This window comes from Bos indicus x Bos taurus, chromosome 7 (genome assembly GCF_003369695.1).
Source record: "Bos indicus x Bos taurus breed Angus x Brahman F1 hybrid chromosome 7, Bos_hybrid_MaternalHap_v2.0, whole genome shotgun sequence".
In the NCBI taxonomy this organism is placed as follows: domain Eukaryota; kingdom Metazoa; phylum Chordata; class Mammalia; order Artiodactyla; family Bovidae; genus Bos; species Bos indicus x Bos taurus.
Window position 1 is genome coordinate 60,531,040 of NC_040082.1, and position 26,216 is coordinate 60,557,255.

Consider the following 26,216-nt stretch of genomic DNA (forward strand, 5'->3'; position numbering starts at 1 on the left):
CTTGTGTTCACAGGTGACCCAGGGCCACTCACTGTCTGAGGCTGTCAGAGAAAGGACCTTTCTTTCTCTGAGCATACACAGCGTCATCAGGCAGGATCACAAACGATTGAGCCTGAGGTTTCCCCCTTTCCCCACTGCACAGCATCTTCTCAGAGAGCATTTCAGAACAGTGACACCTTTGTCTTCTGTTATTAAGACAGAAGGAGTAATGATTGTCCTACCTAGAAATATTGCAGGGACTCATGAGAAAGCACATACCCTCTGTGTCCCCAGCATGCTGTGAACAGGCCTGACATCTCGGTTTGGGCTGGGACTCTGGACCACACAGGCTCTACGCCAGGGGTCTCACCTTAGAATCTCCTCAGCCCCCACTGAAGCCATCAACCCAGTCCGTATTTCCTGTTCTCTCCCTTTCTGTTTTTCTCCTTTTCTACTGATTCAGACTCCCTTTTTAGCCCTTACTGTTCTGATTCACCCATGAGCATGCTGGGTGAGCAGATTCTGTGCATTTCCTGTTTCTGGGCACACGCCCCCGCTGCCAGCAGTGCCTGCTCCACGGCCCCCGTGCATCGCAGAGGACCCCACAAGGTAGAGGGCCTGTGCTTGACTTACTGCTCTGCTCTCCCCATCTTGAAAGCCCTCAGTTTTGGAACAAGGGTGCCATGTTCCCTTGAATATTATGTAGCTGGGTCCTGAGTGCCCCGGAGGGAAAAGGCGCTGCCTGCCTCTAAAGTGAGCAGCGTTGTCCTGAGCCCCCGTGGCCAGGCCTGGCTGCCCACCCTGAGATCAGCTCCACCACCCCTCAACACCCCCTGACACTTGCTCAGCCTGGTTAGCTAAAACATGACCTCTGACCCTTGGCAGGTTCCCACATCAGTCACCCCAACCCAAATTATTTGGTTTCTGCAAATGCAGTCTTTTTCCGTTTCTGCAGTGCCCCCTCCCCCCAACGCCAAGATTTACCGAGGAGCAGCTGCTACTGTCCCTCTGCACTCAGACAGCTGACTCGCCTGCTGATTGTGAACATCCCAGTAATCCAAGTGCTAATGGTGTTTATTCAGCCCAGCCGGCTTAGCCCTGAACAAGGTTTATTCTCATTTATCTCATGGGAGACGAGCTACGTCCTTAATATCCTTCTGTTGACTTTGAGCACACCAGCGCCACTGATGTCGCTGAGAGACATGCCAGGCCCCTGCCCTTTTACTCACTCAAAGCCTCAGTTGTCAGGACACCCATCGTCTGGCCGGCAAGACACCCTCACCCCCATGCCCGCCCCCAGGCTCTGTGGCTGTGGCTCTGATCCTGAGTCTGTGGACTGGGAGGAGCTGAGACCAGCATACGTGTGCCTGGGCCTCTGGGCCGAGGAGAAGCTGTGTTCTCGAGGATATGGTCTGGCCGCAAAACGTGTACAGCAGATGCACTGATTGTAATCTCCCAGTCACAGTGTATTGGCTAGCATTTTGGTGCTCACTGGCTTTTCTGTCTTTAACTCAAGGTAGTTTTAGCTCTGTCTCCCAGGTGAAGACTCTGAAGCAAAGGGACTCACCCAAGGCTATCAGGCATTGTTGACAGGATTCTCGCTGAGTAATCTCCGGGCCCTGCCCCTTGCACATGCTATAGACCTCACTCTGCTCTGTATGGGGCACTTCTTCCCCCAGAACATAGCAGAGAGCATTCAGAGCCCAAGGCTGAGGTCTCGGGGAGAGGTTCTCTGAGAGCAGGTTGGTGTCAGCCCTTCCAGGGCTGACTGCTCAAGAGAAGCCCTTTTCCACTGTCCCTGATGGATGGACTGCGTGACATCTAGAAATACGAGATTGGTCTTTTCCACCCTCCGGCTGTGTTTCCTCAGCCCCTTGACTGGACAGCACTAGAAGGCTGTTTTCAGAAGGGTTTTGTATGGAGTCTCTGGCATGTCCATGGAACCACTGAAGCCCTGAGCCCTGGGGTAGGGCCTAGAGTTATGTGGGTTCTCTCATTCAAGCTGGTCAAGGTGTAGGCCCAGGGCTGCCAAGGCCACACTCGGCCACAGGCCCACATTTGGCCAATGGTCCTACTCTACTCATGCAGGTCTTCAGGACTGTGCTGCAGGTGGGAAAGAGTAGACTGAATACCTCATGAAAGTGATTCTGTCAAGTGGCAGGAGGCCCGAGGCTTTCCCTTTTTCTCACTGGTGTACTTCTGTGTTTGAGCTCTATTCTTTCCTACTGTGGATGGGCTTTCCTCCATTTAAAGGGGTCGGGACGAACCTGGCTGCTCTTGGCTGTAGGTACCCCTGGCTTGCAGCACACTGTCTGCCTTGTGGAGAAGAAACTTCTGTGTCCTGACTCCAGAATCAAAGACTGAAGGGCTCTGATGGCCCATCCTCAGCAGCCCACTGAGGGCCTGGTGAAGGGGGAACATGATGAAGCAGTGCTGGGCCGCAGGCCCTTACCCATCAGGACCACAGGGAGTGGGAGAGTCAGTCACAGGAGGAAGGGAAGAAAGGATTTCAGAGCCTGGTGAGGAGAAAGGATGCTGGGCAGATACACACAGCGCACCACAGCGCCAGCCTGACCTGCGAGGGGTGGGCTGGCCTGCCTCAGAGTGTCCCTCCAGGTCCTCTCCCACCCCGGGTCACTGTCCTGACACGGGCCCTCCTCCTGGGCCCTCTCTCTCGTCTGCGTGCCCTGGAGGCACGTTTCCAACTCCCCAATTTGCCTTGCAAGTGTCGAGGAAAGAGAAGCAGGAGCAAGTTCCACTTACTGGGCAGGTTATGGGTCCTGTGTCTCCCCTGCTCGGTCAAAGCCTGACCTGCCTTTGTGTCAGGGGTCAGCTGCACCTCTCAGCCCCATTCTCGATGGTTCTTCAGGGCAGCCTCCACTGAATGGTCTCCTAGCCTCTCTGGACGTGCTCATGTTGTTCCCTGAGCACATGCTGGTCTTCTGGTCCACAGACCGTCTTCCCCACCTGACCTCCCAGTCTCCAGCAGTCTTGCTTCTTTCGGGCAGCCTTGCTGGCTCTTCCAGACCAGACTTTCCTATTCTTTCTCTGAAGCCCCACAGACCGTAGGTTCAGAGCCACCTGGCAGGGCCTAAAGTTACGTAGCCATTCACTTATTCGCTCTGCACCCTGTAAGTGGAATATGGTGGTGTGGCGTCTCTCCTGCGTGTGGAGCCTGGCTTGTCAGTGTGGAGCAGCAGCAAAGAGGCTGAGTGTCCGCGAGGATCTGTTCTGCACGTGGGGCATCTCTGAGCAACTAACTGCCTGGCCTGTGCCTTCCTCTAGATCTTCCCTGGCACAGTGCTGTGCGGCCCTTTCTACCCCACATCAGGCTTCTGTGGACAGAAATACTGGGAAGCCATGTCTCTTCTTAGCTTTGGGCATTCTTTGTTTACTCCCACTGGCTTATTCTTCCTCTGGAGGATCCTAGGGATTTGCCCACAGACTACGTGCCCACCCCTTGGCCGCTGGTAGTCTGTTTTTTACTGTTTGTGCTTTGGTTCCCTCTGGGGTTTGGGTCTTCTCTCCCCTTCTACCAGCTGAGACCTGGGTGGGCAGAGACCAGTCTTCTTCGTGTCTCTCCCCTCCCCCAGCACTGCCCAGGCTGGTGACAGGGAGGCGCTCCAGGGCCGCTCAGGCTGGGCTTCCCTGGGGGCCCCTCTGCTCCTGAGCTGTGTTGCCTCTCTGGGTCTTGTTCTCAGCAGATCTGTAGATGAGAACAAGGTTTCACATGCCGTCTTTGAAGGAGCTTGTCTGTGCCGCTCTGGGGCCCACTGGGGACGGGGCTCCTCTGTGCTGTTCCCTGAGGCCGATGCGATGTTGGGCCTCCTAGCCCCCTCTTCCTTGGGAGACTGCATCTGACGTTTGTATGAATTTTCTCAGCGTGGTTGACTTCTTTTCCTAGACCCTGCCTGTTCCGGGTGAGCGTTCCTCAGACACATGATGGCAGAGACAGCCCTAATTAGCTCACCCTTTGATGAAGCAGCTGCCTGTCTCAAGTTGGGGGAGCAGGGGGTAGGGGAGAGGCTCAGTGCCAGACTCCCGGCATCAGCGCCCACCTGCCTGTCTGGAGAGGAGCTGTCAGCCTTCCTCCCCGGGGACCCCAGCCCTCTTCTCCAGACGGCTGTTCAGACATGAGTGAAGTTGCAGTGGGAGAGGCCGGCACCCACCCTCGTGTCCTTTCTGCAGAGGAGATGCAGCGGGGTGCGGGCTTCTCCCATTTTACAGCAGGAAAATTGGCCCTGTGCGCTCGGTCTGCACCAAGCTTTGAGGCTGCTGCCTGGCAGGAGTAGAGGGTGGGCTGTCAGGCACTCACTGGGCCCCGTGACCGTACTGTCCGGCCAGGGCCTCTCCTCTGAGCCGCCTGCTCTCTCTTCTTGTCTGCCTCCCCTTTCTCTGGGTTTTGGACCAGGAATCGTCTCTGTGATTTGTCTGTATCTTGAGCATCCTGCCTTATTCTCCCCATGCTGTGAGGGCCCCCTGCCGAGGTGGGGGTTTGGAGAAACAGGTGCTTTTTGGGTTTCCAGTCTACTTTTTGGTGGCCAGAGCCCGGAAGAGAGTGGGGGCCGCCTGTGTGCTTGCGTCTCACCTCGGGGCCAGCCCCTACTCCATCCCCTTGCTGCTGGTCTCTGGCTTTCACTTGCCTGCCACCTTTCTCAAGACCTTATAAGCTGCTGGTGAAAGCATCTCAGTCTTCCTCGAGGGCCTGACTACACAGGCCCCTGCACTTGGCTCTCAACCGTAATTCATCACCAGTTTGGTCTTAGAAAGCAAATGATTCCCAGCATGTCCCTGTCTGGCACCCTGCCCCAGGGGAGGTCTCACCCTTCAGGCGCCCATCCTTTCATCCGGGAGGGCTTTGCCTGAAATGTTTGTTTGAAGCTCATCCTCACTCTTTTCTCCAGCCCAGAATGGGGCCTGGAGTCCCAGGGGCAGCCCTGGGTTTGGAGTGTTGCGTTGCTGCCTGTTTGCTGCTTGATGCAGTCACGGTTGTCCACGTGTCAGCTCCCTCCCCCCTGTTGCTGGGGCCTTCGCCTTGGCAGAGCCTGCACTGGGCTGCAGGGACAGGCACAGAGTGGAGAGAGCAGCAGGGGCAGCTGGGTTGGTCCTGTGTCGGGATCTCCCCAGGACCAGAGGCTCCCTGGATCCTGTTCTCTCTGCCTGCCTTCCTCCCCATGCTCTGTCTGTGTGCGCCACCCGGGAGGGGAGGGGGCGGAAGACACCTTGCAGCTCCACACTCCTTTAGTGTTTCCCCAGAGCGTGATGCTCCTGGGATCCTGGAGGCAGCGGGGGAGCAGGTATGGCTGCCTCAAGGAGCGTGGAGGAAGGCTTTCCATTGGAGGGACCCTGAAGGAGCACGTTGAGCACAGTGGGATCTTAAAATGGGACTTCCATCCCCAGATCATGCCAGCCTGTTGGCTGATGTGGAGTGGACACTGGCCTGGGGCCCTGGGCCCTGTCGCCTGGGCTGTGGCCACTGTACCCAGATGGACCCGCGTCATTTTGTTTTGTTTGCCCAGCTAAGTCCTAGCCTGTCCAGAGTGGGAACCCCCCTTTGTTCTTCACCAGGGATGGCCGCTGTGGCAGCAGCCCCCTTACCTGGGCTGGGCATGCCCCCAAGTTGGTGAGTAGGTGCAAAATCATGCTCTCTTGTTCTTCCCCCACAGCAACCCAAAGGTCCAGGTGGAGGCCATTGAGGGGGGAGCCCTGCAGAAACTGCTGGTCATTCTGGCCACAGAGCAGCCTCTCACTACAAAGAAGAAGGTGTGTTTCTGCCCTTTTTTCTTGTTCAGACCTCAGCACACCTGTGAAACCTAGAAGGCGAGGAGGGTCCCTCTCCAGACTGTACTTGTAACCCTTGGGGGCCTGAATGGTCATCCCTGGGTGGCATGGCGGGGAGGGCCTCTCTCTGAAGCAACCAGGCAGCCTGTGAGGCATCTGAGGCCTGGGTTCAGCTCCCAGGTTCAGAACCCCAGCTCCTGCCCTGGGCCTCTGTTTGTCCACTGGGTGATGTTGAAGGTGTCTGATGTCTCTCCTCTCTCAGCCTTGGGTCCTGGGGTGCAGCTAATCCCAAGGGTGGCGGGTGGAGCCAGAGAGAAAGGGGGCTGGGCTGGGATACTTGGGGCTCCTCCAGGTGCCTGCCCCAGGGCCTGGTTTCTGTAGCGCCTCACCCATCAGGGTCTGTTTCTCCCCAGGCCCTGTTCGCCCTGTGCTCCTTGTTACGACACTTCCCCTATGCCCAGCAGCAGTTCCTGAAGCTGGGGGGGCTGCAGGTGCTGAGGAGTCTGGTCCAGGAGAAGGGCATGGAGGTGCTGGCCGTGCGTGTGGTCACCCTGCTCTATGACCTGGTCACCGAGAAGGTGAGTACTCAGGGCCCGGCCACCCCTGCCCTCTGCTTTGTGTGTGCTTCTGGTCATTGGACCTCCTCCTCCCCCAGTATCTTCCGTCCGTCCCTCCACCCTCATAGCAGAGTGACCTGAGCAAATGTGCCAGCCTGGAGCTGGGCAGCGATGCTTTGGAGCCCAGGACTTCTGAGATGTCAGGGCAGAAGTCCTGTGGGAGGTGACTGCTGAGCTCACACCTGAGAGCTGCACGGAGTGGGAGGGAGGAGGGGACGCTGGCAGTGGTCAGGGCCAGGTGTGCAGGCATAGGGGTCAGTATGACCGAAGGCCCGAACAGCCAGGATCAGCCCTCCATGGAATGAAAGGTCATGTGTGGTGAAGCGTAGGGTGGGGGCAACCAGGAGCAGGTGGGATGGAGCAGCTTGTGTCTGGAGCCACCACAGCAGCCAGGAGACCGAGGAGCTGGGCTGGAATAACGCTGAACCTGAAGATTCTGGAAACCTGAAGCTGCCTCCTCTGGTTTGGGAGCTTTGGCTCTGGGCCGGGCTCAGACTAGCTGCCATCAAGGGCCCCAGGGGCTTGCTGCCTGCAAGGAGACTTGGTGCCCAGCCTACTTTGGTCTTTGTGAGCTTGGAAAGTGTCTTAATTAAGGAGAGGGTAAAACCAGCCAGGCCTGATTTCTTAGTTCAGCTGCTGCAGAGAGCTCTGGCAGGGTTTTCTCTGTTGCCTCTCAGGGGCCACACTCTCCCCACAGCTGACTCGGATTAGGGGAGCAGGGCTGGGCAGCCGCGGGGACCATGCTGGAGACAGAGGGCCTGCCCCTTCCTCACCTCGCCTCCCGGCTCTGTGCACCCCTCTCCCAGGCCTCAGGCTGGATCAGGGTTGTCCGTTGCTGCTTTTCTCTCCACCTCTTGGCTTTTGTTTGTGTGCACTCGCCTCTTTTCCTGTCTCATCTCTCAGGCTGTCCCTCTCCCTCTCTCTCCCCTCCCCCTCTCTCTTCCTTCACCCATCCAGGCTGCAGAAACCTGATTTCTCAGAACAGCAGGCAGCCATGTGGTGCTCACATCCAGTTAATAAGGCCTGGGCACAGTTGACGTCCTGGGAACAGGCCAGCAAGCCTGGGGAAGGATGTGTGCATTGGTTGGCATTTCCCGGGAGAACCCTGTCACTTTCCCCTGGTGTCCTGGGTGTCTTTGCTGCCCCCAGCCCTGGCACAGGGCACTGTGACTGCCTCATCCCAGGGGAGCCGCCTCTGGCAGTCTGACCAAGGCTCTCTGAGTCAGCTGGCCCAGGAGCCAGACTGGAGGCTTTGGGGTGCCATGAGGATCAGGGAGGGCCTGGCGTTTCTCTGCAAACAGCACGAAGACAGCCGTCTGTCTGCAGGAGGAAGATGGTGGAGGGGTTTCAGCTGGAGCAATAGAACAGATGGCAGGTGTGCTCTACGTGTAAGGCCATCAGGGCGTCTTGTTCTGTGGTTTCTCAGAGAGAATACACTGGGGATAGGTACAGGGCTCGCAAAGGAAGAGGTGTGACAGGGTGGAGGGGTGCCATGCTCCCTGAGGGCATCTTTGGTGTGCAGAGGTAGTGGCTGGACTTCAGAATTCCCAGGACAGTGTGGACCCACCTCTCAGATTATCAGGCTCCTTGGTCCTTGCCCCTTCCATCGTCTGCCAAACCCCAGGCATTTCTTCTTCTGTCCCTTGGCTCTGGGCAGGCCCTCTACTAAGAAACTGTGTCCTGACATCTGGGCTCCTGCAGAGCTGGGACGCCTACCTGTGGTTATGAACCCACATCTTCTTGTGCCTCCATGAAGCTGAAGGGCCCTTCCGCAAGTGTTGCCTGGGTGTCTGCCTGCCCCGTGCCGTGCCCGGCCCACAGTCCCTGCCCTCCTGGTGCTTCCAGGCAGACATTTACCAGAGACCCTCCTAGAGTGTGTGGGCCCTGGAGGCTTACCATCAGGGCCCTGACTCTTTGGGGCAGTCAGGAGAGTTGCTGAGTGAGATCTGAGGGTTGAGTCAGATTGACTGTGGAGTTGGTGCTGGGTGAGAGGGTGCCGGGAAGTGCGAGCTGCCCCTGCACAGGCCCTAGGGGAGGGTTAGTGTGACAGGTGCCGGAGTGAGGGCACCAGTGGGGAGGCATCTGAGCGCCCGGGGGGCAGGGCCTGCAGCGCCTCCACGTCCCAGGGTGGGAGTCTATCTTTATGGTCAGAAATGCCCAGTGTGAAGGGTTTGGGGTGAGGTCTGGAGGGGGCAGGCTGGGCCCGGGAGGCAGGGGACTGAGAAGCACAGCGAGGAGCAGGGCCCCAGGGCACAGAGCTGGCAGGACTGGGGTGTTTTGCGGGTGGAGCTGGCGGGATGGGAGTAGGTTAGGAAACGACAGCCACATCCCTCTCAGCCTTTTCTGTGTCAGAAAGCTGACCCTCTCTGCTTCCCTGCTTCCTCTGCCGGCTCTGAGGAGCCCCAGAGCCATCAGGTGGTCTGCTGTGGGCCCTGAGCTTTTTCTGGGCTTTCTTCTTGCCTGCCCTGTCATGCATGCCCCATTCTCCCCTGGAGTTAGGGCAGCGAGTCCTTCTTTCTTCCTGAGAGTGCGTTTAGTGTGCCCACTGCTGCTCCTTCGTCTCCGCATACCTTCCTCTGACGGGTGAAGTGAGTTGGTAGACTCCTGGTGGCGTGCTGTGATCGTGCAGTGGTTAGTACTCTATGTAATGAAATGAGGTGGTAATCTGTCAGGTCTAAGGTGTTCCCTTCCCTGCCTCTGAATGCCTGCTAGGATTGGTTCCCACCACATTCTGTTGGAGCTGGGTTTCTGCACATCACCGACACAGGCCATGTGTGGAACTTCCTGCCCAGACTTCCCTTGGCGTAGAGGCCAGGGATGCCCAGGGCTCTGTGTTCTGTGCCCAGCCTGGCTCTCGTGCCCATCCACCGTAACAGCCTGCTGGGCTGCAAACATGAGATGGGCCCAGGCCTCTTGTCACAGCCCTCCATGTGTGCGAACCCTCCACCCTCGTCCCCTCAGACAACTCCCACAAGCCTCGCAAGACTCAGGGAAGTGCCAGCTTCCTCTCCCCACCATACCCGACTCCTCTCAGGGAGTGGATCCGTGGTTGTGGTGGTGATGCCGCCGCTGGCACAGCTGACATTTGACGATGGTAAAGCTCACTTCGTTGGTGGGCTCCGTGTGCTGGGCACTGCGTGTTCGCTGTCCTCTTAAGTCCTCCCAACCATCCTGAAGGGGCTTAGTCGTCTCGTCCACTTGAGGGGTGGTGACAGTGAGTCCCAGGGAGGCTCAGTGCCGGCCCAAGGCCGTTTGGTCATTCAGCTGTCAGTGGTGGAGCAGGATTTGAGCCCAGACTGTCTGCCTCTGCCCCGCCCTGCTACACGAAATGCACCGTGACATGTAGGACCTGCTCCCCCAGATCCCGAGCTGCTTGAGGGCAGGGATCCTGTCTCCATCCTGGTTTCTCCAGCACCTGGCACACTGTAGTTTTTTTTTTTTTTTGGATGAGTGGATGGATGGACAGATGGGTGGACATGTGGACGGGCTGGAGAGCATGTGTGGAGCTGTGAATCCAGCTGACCTTCCCCCTGAAGGGCCTTTGAGGCCCAAGGATCTGGACAGAGAAGGGACAGACTCGGGTCAGCCAAGCGCCTTCAAGTCTGAAGGGCGGAGCTGATGGCTCTCTGTCTGTTCTCTGTCCCGTGTCCCCCCACCCCCGCCCTGGCCATGCGGATGGCAGATGTTTGCGGAGGAGGATGCCGAGCTGACGTGGGACATGTCCCCCAAGAGGCTGCAGCAGTATCGCCAGGTGCACCTCCTGCCCAGCCTGCAGGAGCAGGGCTGGTGCGAGATCACCGCCCACCTCCTGGCGCTGCCAGAGCACGACGCCCGCGAGAAGGTGCTACAGACGCTGGGCGCTCTCCTGGCCACCTGCCGGGACCGCTTCCATCAGGACACACAGCTCCACAGGACACTGGGCACCCTGCAGGCTGAGTACCAGGCACTGGCCGCCCTGGAGCTCCAGGAGGGTGAGGACGAGGGTTACTTCCGGGAGCTCCTGGACTCCATCGACAGCTTGCTGACGGAGCTGAGATGAGGCTGCCCCTGACACCGGGACGCTACTTGTGAGACTGAGGGGCACCAGCTTGGGTGGGCTCCTCAGGGGGTACCAGGCAGGAGGGCGGGGCTTCCCTCCTGGGGCCTGGGCATCATCTGGGCAGTGCTGGCTTGGCCATTAAATGGAGGCGTGACGGCCAGTGTCTTGTTTGTGTCTGTGTGGTCTGGGCATAGCGCTTTGGTGGTCACTGGGTGGCAGGCTGCTGAGGTGCCCTGGTGATGTGCTGGGTGGTCGCCTGGTAATGGGCCCTGTGGGAAGGATCCAGGCCCAGGAGTTAAGAGAATCCCAGCTGGACCCAGCTCTCTCCCACCAGTGGCTCTGTAACTTTGGGTGACACTTAGCTTCCTGGAGACTGTTTCCTCCTCTGTCAGAGGAGAAGGCCATTAAACGTGAGAAGACACACGGAGAGCACCACACCAGTGCCCAGCACTCGCGCTTGCCCCTCCTCACCCAGCTGTGCAGGGCAGTCTGCCCCTCCATCCCGTGCCTGCATGTTAGTTTCAAGGCTGGTGGCAGAAACTTGAGGGCATCTCCACACACAGGGGTGCTGTGTCAGCCCAGGCCAGGCAGCTGATGGGTGAGGCTGGGTCCTGGGTGGTGGGACTAGGGGCGCTCGGTGCACTCTGGAGGCCTTTGGGTGGAGGTATCACTCTGGGAGAGGAATAATCTCTCCACAGCTGGTAGTGGGAGCCCAGGCTGGGCCCACCTGACGGAGCAGAGGGGCCTCTCCGTGCCCTTGCCTCTCTTCTGCGTCCATGTGCTCTGCGCTGAGCAGGAGGTGGCAGCCTTGGAGGCAGGGGAGGCTGAGCCTGACAAGCCGCAGCCCCCACCCCGGAGAGGCTGAGCGCCAGGCTGGGAGCCTGCTGCAGGTTGCCACAGCAACCCTGCTCTGGGCTTTCCTGATTTGGATTCTGGTGCGTTTGTTTTTCAGCTTTTCCCAATGCACCAGAGGCTCACTCCTGCTGCTTAGGCCGCCCCTCCCAGCCTCTGTGTAGAACTCTCCCCATTCTGGCCTTGCATGTAGAAATCGTGGTTTCGCTGAGCTGAGGGCAAACTGAGGCCCAGAGAAACCCGGGGCAGGTCAATGGCTTCAGCCCTGCTCCTGCCCACGGAGAGCCTGGGAGGGCTGCTGCAGCAGAGCATTCTCCAGCGGGGCGGGAGGGAGGCCAGGGTCTGTGGAGTTGGGGTAGGATGCCTCGGGGCCCAGGCGTCACGGGGATCAGTCCACCAAGTTGGATGCCTGCTGGCTCGGGCATCATGGGGCTCAGACCAGAGTCCTCCGAGTTGGATGCCTGCTGGCTCGCAGCCTCTAAACCTGTCAGTAGCCTGTACATTTCACAGATGAGGAAGTCACGGCCAGGGAGGCTGAATGATCTGCCTGAGGTCACAGAGGCAGCGAGGGGCAGAGCTGGAGTTTGCTGGGCGGAACACGCTTTGAAAAGTTTGAATGTTTGGTTCAGAAGAAGATCATTTTAATTAATCTGACAGGCAGTGGTGGGAGGGCCAGGAGAGACGGCTGAGCAGGCCAGGTCCAGAAAGGTTCTGGAACTCGGGAGTGAGTGAGGGGAGGCAGACAGTGCCAGGCAACTGAGCCCACAGCCAGGTGATGGCACTGCATCTGCCGTCTCCTTCACATACATAACACAAGACGTTGGCAGGGGTGGAGCTTGGGCTGCAGTCTGCCTTCTCAGTGGCCTCATCCGGGTCATCCAGGGCCTCTGCCTTCTTGGTCCTTAGTCTCGGGTGGATTCTGGTTCCACCATCCAGTTCATCGGTGACTGTTGTCTGCAGGTCTAGGAAGAGCCTCCGGGACCTATAGCCAAGGAGCACAACCTGGGCTACGTAACATGATGTCTGACAGTGAATGCTGAAAACTAAAGAAAAATAAAGCCCAGAATGGGGGATGAGGAGTGTCAGGGAAGGCCTCTCTGAGGAGGTGCAGTGTGAAGAGAAGAAGTGAGGCAGTGAGCCCTGTGGGATCTGGGGAAGTGCTTTGTATATAAGGAAATAGCAGAGGCAGGAACATGGCTGGGTGTTGGAAGAAAAGCAAGAGTTGGTGGAAGGGAGGATAATAAGCACCGTGAGGAGGGCGGACTCTGGCAGCTCTGGTGAGGACTGGAGCCGCTGCTTTGTGATGGGGCCATTGGAGACTTGTGAGCGGAGGGCAGACCTGACGTGACTGACATTTTAACAGGACCACGCACGCTGCTGTGGTGAGAACAGATGACACGGGAGCAAGGACGGAAGCAGGTGGCCGGCGCAGGGTCTGATGTAAAATCCAGGTGAGAGCTGATGTGGTGTGAACCAGGGTGATGATGGAGACAGTGATGTGGTCAGACTCCACTGTGTTTTAAAGGTCACCGTGAGAGGACTTGCTGACTGATTGCATGTGGGGTGTGAGGGAAAAAAAAGAGTGAAGGATGAAGCCTTACCTCAGGACTTCAATAAAGTTGAAGTTGCAGCAGCAACTGGACAACCATGTTTTAGAAGATGAACCTTGACCTATAACTGTTGTCTTACCCAAAATTTAACTCAAAACCAACTACAGACCTAAATGAAAAACTGTAAAATGAAAAACTGTAAAACTTTTAGAAGAAGAGAGGAAAATAAATATTTGTGACTTTAGTTTTTAGCTATACCACCAGAAGCACAATTCATAAAGTTAAAAACTGATGGATTGAACTATATCAAAATTAGAAACTTGTTCTGTGAAATTAAAATAAAGACAAGCCAAAAACAGGGAGAAAATATATACTTGGCAAAAAGGATTTGTATCTAGAATCAATGTCAAAAAAAAATACTTGACAAAGGATTTTGCATCCAGAATATATGAAGAATTCCCAAAGCAAGAAAACAGTCAACCCAATTTTCAAAAATAAAGATTTGCAAAGACATCACCAAAGTGGATATACAGATGACACATAAGCAGGTGAAAAAAATGCCCGTGAGACAGCATTCCATTCTTATTCCTAGGTATTTACCCAAGATAAAAATCCTTGTTTATACAAAAACTTGTACTTGAACAATTATATCAACTTTATTTGTAAAAACAAAACTGGAATTAGGTAAAATGTCCCTTATCTGGGGGTGGATGGACCAACATGGAAATAATCCCCACGGTGCTCTGCTCCACACAGAACAGACAGCTATGCCCGCGGCACTCGCGTGCGTCTCAGATGCATGCTGCGGACTCAAAAGAAGCCAGGCTCAGAAGGCTGCATACTGTTGATTTATGGGACATTCTGGAAAAGGCAGAACTATAGGGAAAGGGCCTGTTCAGGACTTAGGGGACATTTCAACGACAGTGGGGCGGCACAGTGGAATCTTGGGGAGCATGTTGGAAATGTTCTGTGTCTCAGTTGTGGTTACACAACCACTACATGTGTCAAAATTCAGACACCCCAGAAAGTGAATTTTACTCTGTGTAAATTACAGCTAAAAAATTGTAATAAATACTTCCCTGGTGGCTCAGATGGTAAAGAATCTGCCTGCAATGCAGGAGGCCTGGGTTCGATCCCTGGGTTGGGAAGATCCCCTGGAGGAGGAAATGGTAACCCAGTCCAGTATTCTTGCCTGGGAAAATCCCTTCAACAGAGGAGCCTGGTGGGATCCATGGGATCACAAAGAGTTGGACACAACTGAGCGACTGACACTTTGAAATACTCAAACGTTTCCTTTCCTAGCATTTGACTGTTATCTGTGCTTCTGAGATTACTTAATGTCTATCGCATCTGATGGTGGAAACACTAACCGTGCACTCGAACTTCTTTTCCTAGCTCCACCAGCAGGATACCTCGTGGGTGGCTGGAAATCTGATGTGGTGGGAGTATTTACACCAGGGAAGTCGGGAAATGTTACAAATCAAGGCTTAATTTATTGTTTTGTTGATTGTCTAGACTTTAAAGAGGGTGATGAAGAAGACATTAATGCCAGTTAAGCTTTGTGTGTCATCTATATTTAGCACAAAAAAATGAAATTATCTTACAGTATTTGACAGATATTATCTGATTCAGCAAAGTCATCATTCACTGACAAGTGAAATTCCCACATTTATTTTTGTTCTTTCACTTCCTTACTCCTTAAGGTAAACAAAAATATCAACCAACATTCATGTCAGAACTAGACTCATTTGTCAGTTTCAACCATAGGTTGGCTATGGATGCAAGATTTGAGCAAAAATCAAAGAAGGAATTTAAGCTGTGTGGAATCGAGAGTAAAGAATATTGCCTATTTCGTTAATTCTGAGTTGTGTACTGTAATTCCTTTATAGGAGTAAAATGTGTAACAAAATATATGGATATATATATGCAGCCTCTCCCCATCCCTCCCTGAAAACCTGGTTGTTGTACATTATTGATCAAGCAGAAGAGAAGCAAGGTCAGTGGCCTGGACTAGCTGAGTGTTAGAGACCAAGAGGGGGAGCATGTTAAGGAGACTCGAGCAAGGTGAGTGAGGATGTGATGGTGGAAATCTGGAGAAAGCGTGACAAGGAGGGAGCGTGGCTGCCAGCAGCACGTCAGGCCGAGAGGAGGGCTGGACCGAGCGGGGAGAGTGGTGGTGGGCACTGGAGACGGTCCCAACGTTCCCCTGAGGAGCTCTGTCTCAGGGGAGGGAGACATGGACCTGGAAAGGCTTTTTGTCCCCTTGTTTTAAACTCTGGGGTCTATGACATATTTTTGTGTGCTGATGAGAACCACTGAGGGAAGGCAAACTTGGTCAGGCAGGAAATGGGGGCGTGAGAATTGAGGGCTAGAATGCTTTGGACTGGGATCCCGTGACCAGTGACAGGGTGACCTCACCCCCTGGAGAACCCCTGCACGCTGACACGCAGTCCTGAGGACCCGTGCAGGAATGGGCAGGTGCGGTGGGAGTCTGAGGGCGTCTCTGGGGAGAAGAGCCTGCCCTCTGGGGCTCCTGAGGGCTGGTCTGAACCTGGGGGCGTTAGAGGGACTGACTGAGTGGCTGAGAGGAGGGGCTGGGCAACTCGTGAGCTGTGTGACTTGGGTGAGAGAGTTGGTCGCCACTCCTGTAGAGTTTGAGGGGCAGTAATAGCGACACGTCACGAGCAGCAAACAAGCAACTGGGGGATGTGGGTGAAGGCCTACATGGGCCCTGGGTGTGCCCAGCATGAGGCAGCTGCTGCTCTTCTTCAGTGGGGGGCAATCCTTGCCTGGGTGGAGAGTGGACGCTGTGAGCATTAAGGGTGCAGAGGTGAGGGGGACCCTTGGAAGCGTCTGCCCGGGGGTTGTGGGAGGCACTGCCCTATGGTTAGCAGGGCAGGGGGGAGAGCAGCGGGGCTGTGCCCAGCCTGCGTGAGGTCATGGCCAGAGCAGGGGCACGGGGCAGCTGGCCCGTAATGCCAGGCTGAGGCACCCAGGGGAGGAGCTGGCCTGAGGTGTCACCCAGGGAGGTGACACTGAGGGTCGTGGCTACCCTGGCTGAGAAGCAAGAAGCCTCGGGATGTGAGGGGAGACACCCCTCTTAGCGGTGGCCAAGGGGCAGGAGCAAACCCCACACAGACACGGTGAGTCTGGTCTCCCCCGAGCTCAGCCCACGGTCTGTGAGGAGGGTGGAGGATTCAGGATCGCTGGTTAAGACCTCTGGTGCCGCCTCTGTGACCTGCTTTCTGCTTCCCAGTATCTTCTGATTGACTGGTTTAAATAAGCAGTGAATCATCTGAACAGTTCAACTATTTCTCAAGCACGTGCCAGGGCCTTTGAGAGGTTACGGGGTCACCAAGACCACTGCCTTTTCCCCAAAGAATGCCAGAACAGCCCTGTGTGAGCTGGCACTGCAACGCCACATGCTGGGGGCAACAGGGCCAAGGCCTGGTGAGAAGGGGGTGGTCGTGGGCCACGCTTGCCCGTCGTGGCACAAGGGGAGATTTTAGGCGCTATAGCAATGAACACTTTACTAAAGCGAATTTTAATGTGTATTAGAAAAACTGTAGCACATCAAACATTTCATAGCTATTGCTTAAGGAGGAAGTGAAGCTCAGTAGAACTTTCATCTTTTGGGAACGTGTGCTATTAATGTTGGGATGGTGAGGGTGATGCCTGGGACATGCAAGTGATGGGCTCATGGGGGGCAGCGTGTGGACATCCTAGGAATCGCGTCCAGTGGGCAGTGTGGGTGTAAAGGGCACGGTTAGTCCAGATACTCCCAGGGCAGGCATGGGGTCCCTGAGGGCTGTGTGCAGAGGACTGACTCTTGAGAAATGCTTTTGGAAGTTTCTTTTATCACTTGGTGGAGAGTGGGTAATGGATGCTGGGGGCTGAGGGAGGGGGCTGTCTAGACCAGGGTGGGCTCAGCCTCTGAGAGAAGTGGATGGGCTGAGCAGACAGGTGGACTGGATGGTCTACATGGCGCTTGGGTGCAGGGCTGTAGGTCACGGCAGCAAAAGCCATGAGTGTTCCAAGTGTCAGCGTGGATTCTGAGTCAGTAAGGAGGAGGGGCCGAGTGAAGGGAGGTCAGCGTCTGTGGGCCTGGCCCCACAAGGGACCCCCAGGTCCCCAGGGTACCTGTTCACTGTGTCCTGGGCCTTGGAGAGTGGATTCCTATCCCTGTGAAGCAGGGAGGCAAAATATCAGGGGAAGTCTTTCTGATAGACTTTTGACAAGACATCTGAAGGAGATCTTGAGAAGGAATTGGGAGGGGGGTGGGTCTCTGGGGAGAGCAGAACCAAAACTGGCAAAGGGCAGATATGCAAAGAACGGTGAGAAGAAAGGCCAGAGACAAAAGCGTCCACACTCACTATTAGGACTCTGGCTTTTAGGGCATGGAAGCCACTGGAAGGTTGAGCTAAGAGAATGACATGCTCTGGCTTGTCTCTGAGGGGTTACTGTGAGCCATGGAAACGGTGATTGGGGACGCCTGGTGGGGGTTGGGGGGGCGGTGCGGGGAAGGAGCCTACTGCAGCGTCCACATGCAGACGACCGTGGGAGCCACCTCCTGCCTGTGCCCCTGTGTTGTCCCCTCCCACTGTGGGCCAAGGGTAGTTTGTGTCACCAACATAACACTGAAGGCATCACGTATTGCTTTTGGGATCAGGTTTTTAAAACGCGCCGTAGGTTCCATCTGGTTGCCATCCTCTCGGCTCGCTCACTCTGGTGGGGGCGTGAGCCGCTCTGTGGGAAGGCAGGCCCACCTGGCACGGACCGCAGCCTCCCACCCCCGCCCTGTGAAGCAGCCTGGAAGTGGGTCCTCTGCTCACAAGCATCCAGACAGCCTTACAAGAGACCCAAGCGTCAGAACCTTCCACTCGGCTGCTCCTGGATCCCTTATCTTCAGAAGCTGTGAGTGATGCTTGTTGTCTTGGCTGCTGAGTTTGAGGGCAGTTTGTTACATGCTAAGAGAAGCTAATGCAGTGATGAGGTCTTGGACCAGGTGACGGCAAACAGAACTGGTGAGAAGTAGCTGGCCCCAGCATACATTTCAAAGGGAAGACTCTGTAAAATATGTATAAAGACATCCAAGTGGAGAGTTTAGGAGACCGCCAGTTATAGAAGTCTAGTTCTAGGAAAAGTTGGCATTTGGATGGTATTTAAAGCCAGAAATCTGGCTAAGATCAGGAGTAAGCAGAACCAAAGAGAAGAGGTTGAGGACTGAGCCCTGGGACAGATAGCGCAACTTCGACCAGCTAGGAGGAGGAGGAGGAGCACCCTGTGAGGAACAGGAAACCGGAGTGAGATGCTTCGGAGGCTGAGGAGGAGCTGTGAGCGGGGAGGGCCTGTGCACCTTGGCCACTGACGGTGCGGAGAGGAAGATGGGCATGCAGAGCTGACTGGAGCGGCAGGAAGTGAGGAAGGGGAGACAAGGACGACACTCTCTAAGGAATGGGGACGTAGGCTGGGAAAGGACAGCAGCTTCAGGAGGTTTGTAAGGCAGCCATCATCTTGGTACAGTTACAAACCAGTGGGGATGATTCAGAAGGGGAGGGTGACCTCCAGGGAGATGTCAAGGATGCCTCTGAGGTTCTGCCCTGCACCCTGAAGTACAGACATGTGAATTCCCATGGTGGGCGTGGCCCTCCCAGCCGGCCCAGCCTGGAAGCTCCAGGGAGGCACAGCCCTGAGCCCTTTGCACAGTCTGCTCCCTCCCTGGGCAGTACCATCCAGGAAAGAGGGCCAACGGGAGGCCGGAGCATGGCAGATGCTGGGGGCAAATCCAGGAGATGTCTGATGTAAAAACTCCACTCTATGGGAAGGCAAAGAAAAGAACTCTGGCCCCTTAGACTTGGTTTCATAGTGGACTTTATTGGGAAAAGTTAGTGTAAAAACATTCAAATTCATAAAATTTAAATAAAGTAAAATTATACCTTGTAGTTATAGTAATCGCTATAGTAATCACAAATAAGGTAAGTCTAAATCATTGCCTAAGCAAACACTATTTTGTCAGGCTTCTCCTAAGCCCAAAGCAGGAAGCGCTGCAATTATTAGAAGTGAACCCAATGATGAATTTACATTTGGAAACTGAAGGAAGTTAAAAGAGCATGTTCTGATTATGGCATCACAACATTCTAGCCTGAAAAAAAGCAACTTTATTAATGTCCCACAGCAGAGTACATTAGTAATTGTAACCATGCATTAAAATCCTCCTTTCATGTTATAAAGAGAGTAATCCATTTTCTTTGTGATACATTGTTTTCATTAGTTTTGTGTGGTCTGTCCCTCTAAAGACCTGTCTAGGAATGTTCCTTTCTCCAAGGCCTCCTAAGACGCCCGGGATGCTTCCTCCGGGTCGTCTTTGGTCATTTACTACCAGCCAAGTGGCCAGAACTGGGGGAAGCCCCTCCCTGAACCAAGATGCTGGTAGATCCCCTCTCCCAAACCTACTGCTACCACCACTGGGAGGACAGGCACCTCAACTTGGTCAACAGTGTTACTAACACATTCATGTGGGAGTCTCTTTGGTTATGGAATTTTTACTTTTAATTATTTAGGAGTATAAAAAATATAGCTAGATATATGCCCCTGAATTCTATGACTTAAACACAAGTACGTCCTTACAAAATTCACCAGGTTGGCCAGGTCTCAAGAATCTATTTCCCTATGGGATCTAACATCAGTGTTCTATTTAGCAAATATATGTGAGTGAAGAATGATGAGGGATCTTTAGGAGGGCCCGGGCAGCCTTAGATGCTGTCCATAGCTTTGAACTCACTGAGGGCCTGCACGGGGTTCACGTGCTTCTTCTGAGATGCTCTTTTAATCTTGGTCTGCGTCTCATCCTGTTTCTCTCTCTTCACCAAGGGCTTTTTCTCAGGCGCCTTCATCTTCCACGACACAGCAGGGAGGTTGAGGGACGCCATCCCCTGGGACTTCTGGTATTTGGTGGAGGCCACGTACGATGCCTTCACTGTCTGCACCACCGCATTCATCAAGTTCTTTGCGGCTTGGATCAGGGACATGGCGCTGTCCACCTGAGAGGCACAGACAGGAGGTGAGGAGCACGGGCCAGGGTCTGGGGTGGAAGGTCCAGCTGGCCTGTCGGTCCCCGACAGGGAGTCCCCACTCTCCTGGGGCCCGGAAGCAGCCCTCGTTCCTAATCAGCTCTCCCAACGGCTAGGTGCTCTCATCCAAACACCCTGAAAATGCCTGTATTTCAGACCTTCTGAAGGGAAGAGTAATAAAAACGTAAGGTACCATTACCTTACCTGCCCTAGCCCTCGACAGTTTTCAAACAAGGCGGGGGATGATCCGCAGAACAAGCACTGTCAACAGCCACAGGCATGGGGTGGGGGGCTTAGGTCAGCCTCCTGGACAGAGCGCCCCATGCTTTGAGTAATGACCCAGGGGACTCCCCTCACATTTAGAGAAGATGGGTAATTGTCCCCAGAGACAGGGGCATTTGATGTTGGAGCAGGTAAACAAATGGTCTAAGTATGTCCAACATTCAAAGTTCTTTGAAAGGAAATTGTGTGGGGTTTAGCAGAAGCCACGGGGCTTCCATGGAGTGAGGTGTCCTTGTTCCCCTAGGGTGACAGGTCCAGAACTGTGTGATGTGACCTGCGAAACAGACAAGGGGAGAGAGTGTACTGGGGCTCTTTGAGGGTGGAGGGGGTTTGAGAAAGGCTGTATGTCTCTGCAATTTCTGAACAGGCTCACTTTCTCTCTAGAAGAAGAAAAAAAAGGAGGATAAAAATACTCTTTCCCACAGAAGCAAAAGGGAAGAGGCCAGCACAGTAAGGGCTCCTAACTGTCACCAACCGTGTTCAGCAGAGCTGCAATATGCACAGAGGAGCCGACGTGCAGCCCTCAGCCTCCGAGAGGAAACTATGGGTCCTCTCCCAGCACTTCCTCCCACTGACAGAGGAAACTTACCCCAGAGACGACCAGCTCCCCACCAAGGTTCTGCACCTCGGCCTTGACTTTGCTGCAGATGTTGAGCTGGTGGCAGTAAAGGGCGATGCGCTGAAGGTAGGCCAGCAGGTCCTGCTTGCAGGCTGAGTCTGGGCACTGACGAGAGAGCGGACTTAGCACCAAGCACTCTTGAGCCCAAACACACCCATTCCTAGGGCTATTCTGACAGGCTCAGTCAGTGCTGCAGCAAGGATGAGAGAGGATTATCCAAGTACCCGGGCTGTCACTACCCTCAGCAACTCTGCTGGGGTCCCTGCCTCTGGAGAAAAGTGACAGTGTCATGAGCTAGAGTGAAGGGCTGTCTGCTCAGAGGGCCCAGATCTGCTCAGTGGTGCACACTCTAAACACCTGATGAAAGGAGAGTCATTTTAGGCAAAGATGGAGAACAAGTGCGTCAACCAAAGCAAGCAGAGCACCTCTTAAGTGTTGACGCCAACACCTCCCTTCTGTGAGGCTGGGGTTTTTTATTCTCAGCAGCTCCTGAAGCATGTTAGAGCCATGCCTCATTTGCATTTTAAGATGGTTGTGTAAGAAGACTGTGTTGGGAGCTGTGTGGAGGGCGGAGCAGGGAGTCAGTGAGGAAGGCCATAGTCTTGCAGGCACAGGCTGTGCACGATGGACTGAGTGGTGGCTGCTGAGAGGAAGAGACCAGATGGTGCTCACATTCATGTGGCCAGTAGATGTACTGGGGCTGAGTACCAGATATAAGCCCTTACAGAGGGGCGTTAAGGAGGGCTTCCCAGTCTTTGGCTTGAGCACTGTCACTGTCCTGCAGCCCTGGTGCAGGCTGAGCATGTGGACACTTGAGGGAAAGCAGTGGGAAGGCTTTGTAACTATAGCTGAAAATAGCTTGTAAACTTTCCTGGAGGTTTACACAGTTTTTTCAACACATCAGTAGAGAAAAGGGATGAAGGCTGGGTGGCTGGGAACACAGACGTCTGTCCCCACTTCGGCACATCATGCTTCCAAAGCACCAGACCAAAGAGCTCCTGACTCTTACGTGAAATACACCCACAAGAGGCTCTTAACGCACTTAGTTTCAGTATATTATTGGGGCTTGCAGAATTAGCTCCTACCCAGAGCTGACATTCTAAAGAGATCTGAAGAGCTAACAGTAAAGGCTGGTTTTAGCTGTCAATCAAAGCAAGATTTTAGGACATACACACCTATGTGTGTATGTGATGTAATGCAGAGATGTGCTGTAATGCAAACTGGGCCTGTCTTATAAAACTTGTCAAAGAAACAGGAATTCAGAAATCCTTAAAACTCTATGCTGATGTTAATCAAGCAGGTTGGTGAGTTAAGAACACTGTTTGAGATTAGCAAAGTGCTGTGGCTCATGAAAAACACTGTTACCACCCCTGGGCTGCCCGAGTCCAGCATGAACTTTAAGGCCTGTGGGGCAAGTCTGTTACTTACATGGTCTGCAATGGTGCGGCCAAGCTTATCCATCCTGGAGCCTGCCTCAGCAATTTTCTTGGCGGCACTGATCACATCTGATGTGTTTTTGAGTGGTCCTTTACCTCTGAAAACAGGGAACAAGGATGATTGTTAACTAAAGCCCTTGTAGGTGGAGATGAACAGCAAAGGATGTACGGAGCAGCACATCCTGCCTGCGTGAGGTGGCCTGCAGGGAGGAGCTGCTCACCGGGTGAAGTCCGTCATCTCCATCATGATCATGCACATCTGCTTGGCCAGCACGATGATGTCATTGCCACTGTCGTCCCACTTGGACACCTCAGCGTCCAGCTTGCTCTTTTCTTCCTGAAAACTGGCCACCTGTTCCGCAATCTTTGCTTTCTGCTCCTGGGGAAGCTGAGCCATGATCGCCTGAAATCAGAAGCACAGAAAGCTCTTACATAAAGAGAATATGAAGTTCTCACAGTGCATTAACCAAGAATATTTCCACCAAGCAATCTATGACATAGGTAGGATGATGCTTTAATAGGTTTCATTTTGCCTGAAGAACCATTTATTCTCATTTTGTGAAGTTTATAGCTTCCCGACCCACTTTCAAGAATAACGGTGTGAGGAGTTGTAGGCTAATGTACAAGCTTCCTGATCACACCTGCACAGGGACAAAACCTGCTTAATTCTTTAAAAGTTTCATCTTCTGAAGTCAGAAAGACAAATATCACATTATATTAGACATAGGTGGAATCGGATTTTTTAAAAAGATACAAATGAACTTATTCACAAAACAGAAACAGACTTACAGACTTTGAGAACAAACTTAGGGTTGATTACCAAAGGGGAAACGTGATAGGGTGTGGGTAAATCAGGAGCTTGGCATGAACATACAGTATTTTATACATATAACCAAGAACATACTGTATAGCACAACGAATTCTACTCAATATTCTGTGATAACCTATGAAAGCATCTAAAAAAGAATGAATATGTGTATAACTGAATCACTTTACTGTACACCTGAAGTTAACATAACATTGTAAATCAACTACAATAAAATTACTTTGAAGAAAAATAAACTTCCATTAACCTTAAAAAAAAAAATGTCAACCTCGCCTCCTGCCATGGGGATGAGGGAGGGGCTAATGCATGCAGGCCTTTCCCTGGTGTCAGTATATACATCTCCAACTTTGCAAGATGACCCAGAAGTAGTCTTAAAATGTAAGTTTTAAAGGAGGCAGAAGAGAACCTGCTGCAGAGCACACTTCTCAGGCACTCACACCTAAGCCTGCGGCACCTGGAGGCCCGCCGCCTACCTCAAGCCCCAGACTCAGGCCTAGGGCTCCTCTCGACTCAGCTCCCCAAGGGCTAGGACCCAGTGGGGCTTAAAGCAGAGATGAACCCGCTGTTCAAAATGACTTCTAAGGGGTGAAAAAAGACTCCTTAGTAATATTTCTTGGCATCCTCCCAAAAACATAAATGCAATTGATTGAAGATTTAACGACTCAAATGAATGCAATGGCTCTGATTTTCTTGAATGTACCACTGTTATTTTTTTCCCCATGAATAATTAAATAGTTCATGCCCGTGGTATCATTGAGATAGGCAAAGACAGCAATCTTTTTTGAGTTTCACTGTCCTATTAACAAACATTGCATTGACTGGAGCATAGCGCTTTCCTGACTCGGGGCTCTTCATAAACCAAAGCCTCAGGGTACAGCTGAGGGGGCCATGTTCTTGCCCTGCTCTAGCTGAGGAGACATTCTGGATGAACCTACAATGGACTAGCAGGTGCCACAACTTTAGGATAAGGTTCCACTGCCAGAGAAAATGAGAGGAAAAATGGTGTTTTCAATAATGAGAGAGTTCTTCTGGAAAAGAAAAAGCTAAGAACAGGGAGAGACAGGAAGGTCTGCAGGACAAGTTAAACCTGATCCTTACCCGGGCACTCTGGCCAGCTATTAGCTGGTCATCTTCTGTCTGGACACTTGTCCTGCTTCTGACATCGAAGTCTTCCGTCTCAAAGTCAGAGTCATCCAGCTCCTCAGGGGTCTGCCACCAAGACAGAAATGACAAGTCAAACACAACCCTGGGCCGCCAGCAGCCCCAAGCCCCTGGGCCCACAGCCCCAGGGTCTGATGTAAAGACATCCAGAATTTTCTGCAGTACTCTAAACAGCCACGAGGAATAAAGTTAAAGTTGCTCAATATTTGAACCCTGCTTCACCGATGCATGTGCCAAGCAGTCCATTCAACAAACAGCGAGCAAAGGCACCACACCAGCATTCCCAAAGGACCTGGAGGGTTTCAGTTTCTACCAAAGAGTCAAGACTCTGCTTGACAAAAGGTTTTCACTTCATGTACTTCTCCAACACCTGCATCTTAAGACAAATGTGAGAGTTGTTCTGGGTGGAAAACGTACTGTAGTAAAAATAGCAGTTTCATACATTAAACAGATTCTTATAACTTTGCCATTTTTTAATGGAAAAAAGAAAATTAACTGAATTAATACTGGGATTCCTCTTAGGTTAGCAAAGGTTGATCTGAGGAGTAAAAACAGGCAGTGTGTTTTTATGTACTTTTATTAAAGGAAAAGAGAATATGGCAGATAAAGTCTGAGTAAATACCAAAAGAACTGATCACTTTTTTGCTTTAATTATGAAATAAAAATTCTTATTTTGTATACCCTCCAGCCTCTCGTGATTAGCTGCTGACTTAAAACATAATGTAATCTTCGGGAAATTATCAGCAACAGGGCAGCAGGCAGAACAGCTGAGGTTGGCTCTTGGCCCAGCCAGTCGGCCTATGACAAGAGGGCAGTGAGGCGAGTCCCTCATCTGCACCAGGACCTAATCCAACCCCAGCCTGAGGGCTTCCTGTGAGGAAGCATCCGGACTGCCCAGAGTATGTTGGGTTTGTACACAGGTGAAGGCTGGGCCGGTCCCTCTGTGTGGAGGTGAGGACAGTGGGGGTCACCTGAGGCACCAGTGAGTTACACGTCAGTGCAACACCTGGGGTCCAGCTGCTGTTGGCCATTGTGATTCTGGAGTGACAGACACTTGAGCCTTGTAGTGAGGGGTGCCTCTTAACAGGATCTCTACTTCCCCACCTTCCTCCACAGCCCATCACAGCCCAAAGAACTGTTCTTACCAGGGAAACCAAATTATCTTCTATCTGTTCATTCACTTGTTGAATCTCTGTGTGCCAAGCAAGCAGTTCTGGGCTCTTAAGGTACAGAATGACAGAGACAAACATCCCTGCTCTCACAGATACAAGACTGCAGGCACCCAAGGATGTGAAGAGCGAGACTGAGAAGCAGCTGCATGAATCCAGGTGAGAGGTGCTGGTGGCTTAGACCAGGGCAGTAACCATGTTCAGAATCCCTACTTATTGTGAAGGTAGACCCAACAGGATCTGCTGATAAATCAGATTCAGTGTATGAGGCAAAAAGTGGAATCAAAGGTGAATCTAAAATTTGGGCCTAAGCAAGTGGAAGACAGACGTGCCATCAACTGATGAGAGAGCAGGGTGGAGAGATGCGGAGCTCACTTTGGGGATGACAAGCAAGGGGCAGCAAGCAGGGTGGCTGGAGGAGTGGACCATGGGAGTCAGCCTCTCGCTGGTTTTCTCATCTTTATGCTCCAAGCAAATGAGTACAGTCAGAAAAGAGACAGGTGAGAAACTATGCTACAGGGTGTACCCGTGGTCACGGGCTGTGAAGATGAAGGATGAGGAGAAACCAGCAAGACTGAGGAGGAGGGGGCCAGTGGATTTTCTTACAGTGGGAGACATTAAGGCATGTTTGTCTGCTGGGGGAAAAGTGCTGGAGGAATAGGGAACAAGACCCAGTGCAAAGAACAGGCTCAGCCAGGAGCAGATGTTCAAACCACCTCAGGATCCTCGGAAACGATGGATCCCTGGTGGTTCAGAGAGTGAAGCGTCTGCCTGAAATGTGGGAGACCCAGGTTCGATCCCTGGGTTGGGCAGATCCACTGGAGAAGAAAAAGGC

The 26,216-nt window shown here is 53.3% G+C and overlaps 2 protein-coding genes across 8 annotated transcripts in view; one reads left to right on the forward strand and one right to left on the reverse strand.

The window, feature by feature from the left end:
• The window catches only part of SIL1 (SIL1 nucleotide exchange factor), a 256,472-nt gene extending 245,896 nt beyond the window's left edge, over positions 1-10,576 (forward strand). For all 4 annotated transcript variants that reach the window (XM_027546350.1, XM_027546348.1, XM_027546351.1 and 1 more), the window contains exons 8-10: positions 5,646-5,742; positions 6,174-6,338; positions 10,060-10,576. In XM_027546350.1, coding sequence (XP_027402151.1) covers positions 5,646-5,742; positions 6,174-6,338; positions 10,060-10,416 — 619 coding nt within the window. In that variant the 3' untranslated portion in view covers positions 10,417-10,576. The remainder of the gene's footprint in view (positions 1-5,645; positions 5,743-6,173; positions 6,339-10,059) is intronic.
• An 8,096-nt stretch (positions 10,577-18,672) lies between these two features.
• Positions 18,673-26,216, reverse strand: part of CTNNA1 (catenin alpha 1) — a 342,350-nt gene continuing 334,806 nt past the window's right edge. For 2 of the 4 annotated variants that reach the window (XM_027546354.1, XM_027546353.1), the window contains exons 14-18: positions 24,150-24,260; positions 22,447-22,628; positions 22,218-22,323; positions 20,760-20,894; positions 18,673-19,858 (exon numbers count right to left, since the gene is read on the reverse strand). In XM_027546354.1, coding sequence (XP_027402155.1) covers positions 19,571-19,858; positions 20,760-20,894; positions 22,218-22,323; positions 22,447-22,628; positions 24,150-24,260 — 822 coding nt within the window. In that variant the 3' untranslated portion in view covers positions 18,673-19,570. The remainder of the gene's footprint in view (positions 19,859-20,759; positions 20,895-22,217; positions 22,324-22,446; positions 22,629-24,149; positions 24,261-26,216) is intronic. The other 2 variants (XM_027546355.1, XM_027546356.1) reach the window with 2 other exon arrangements.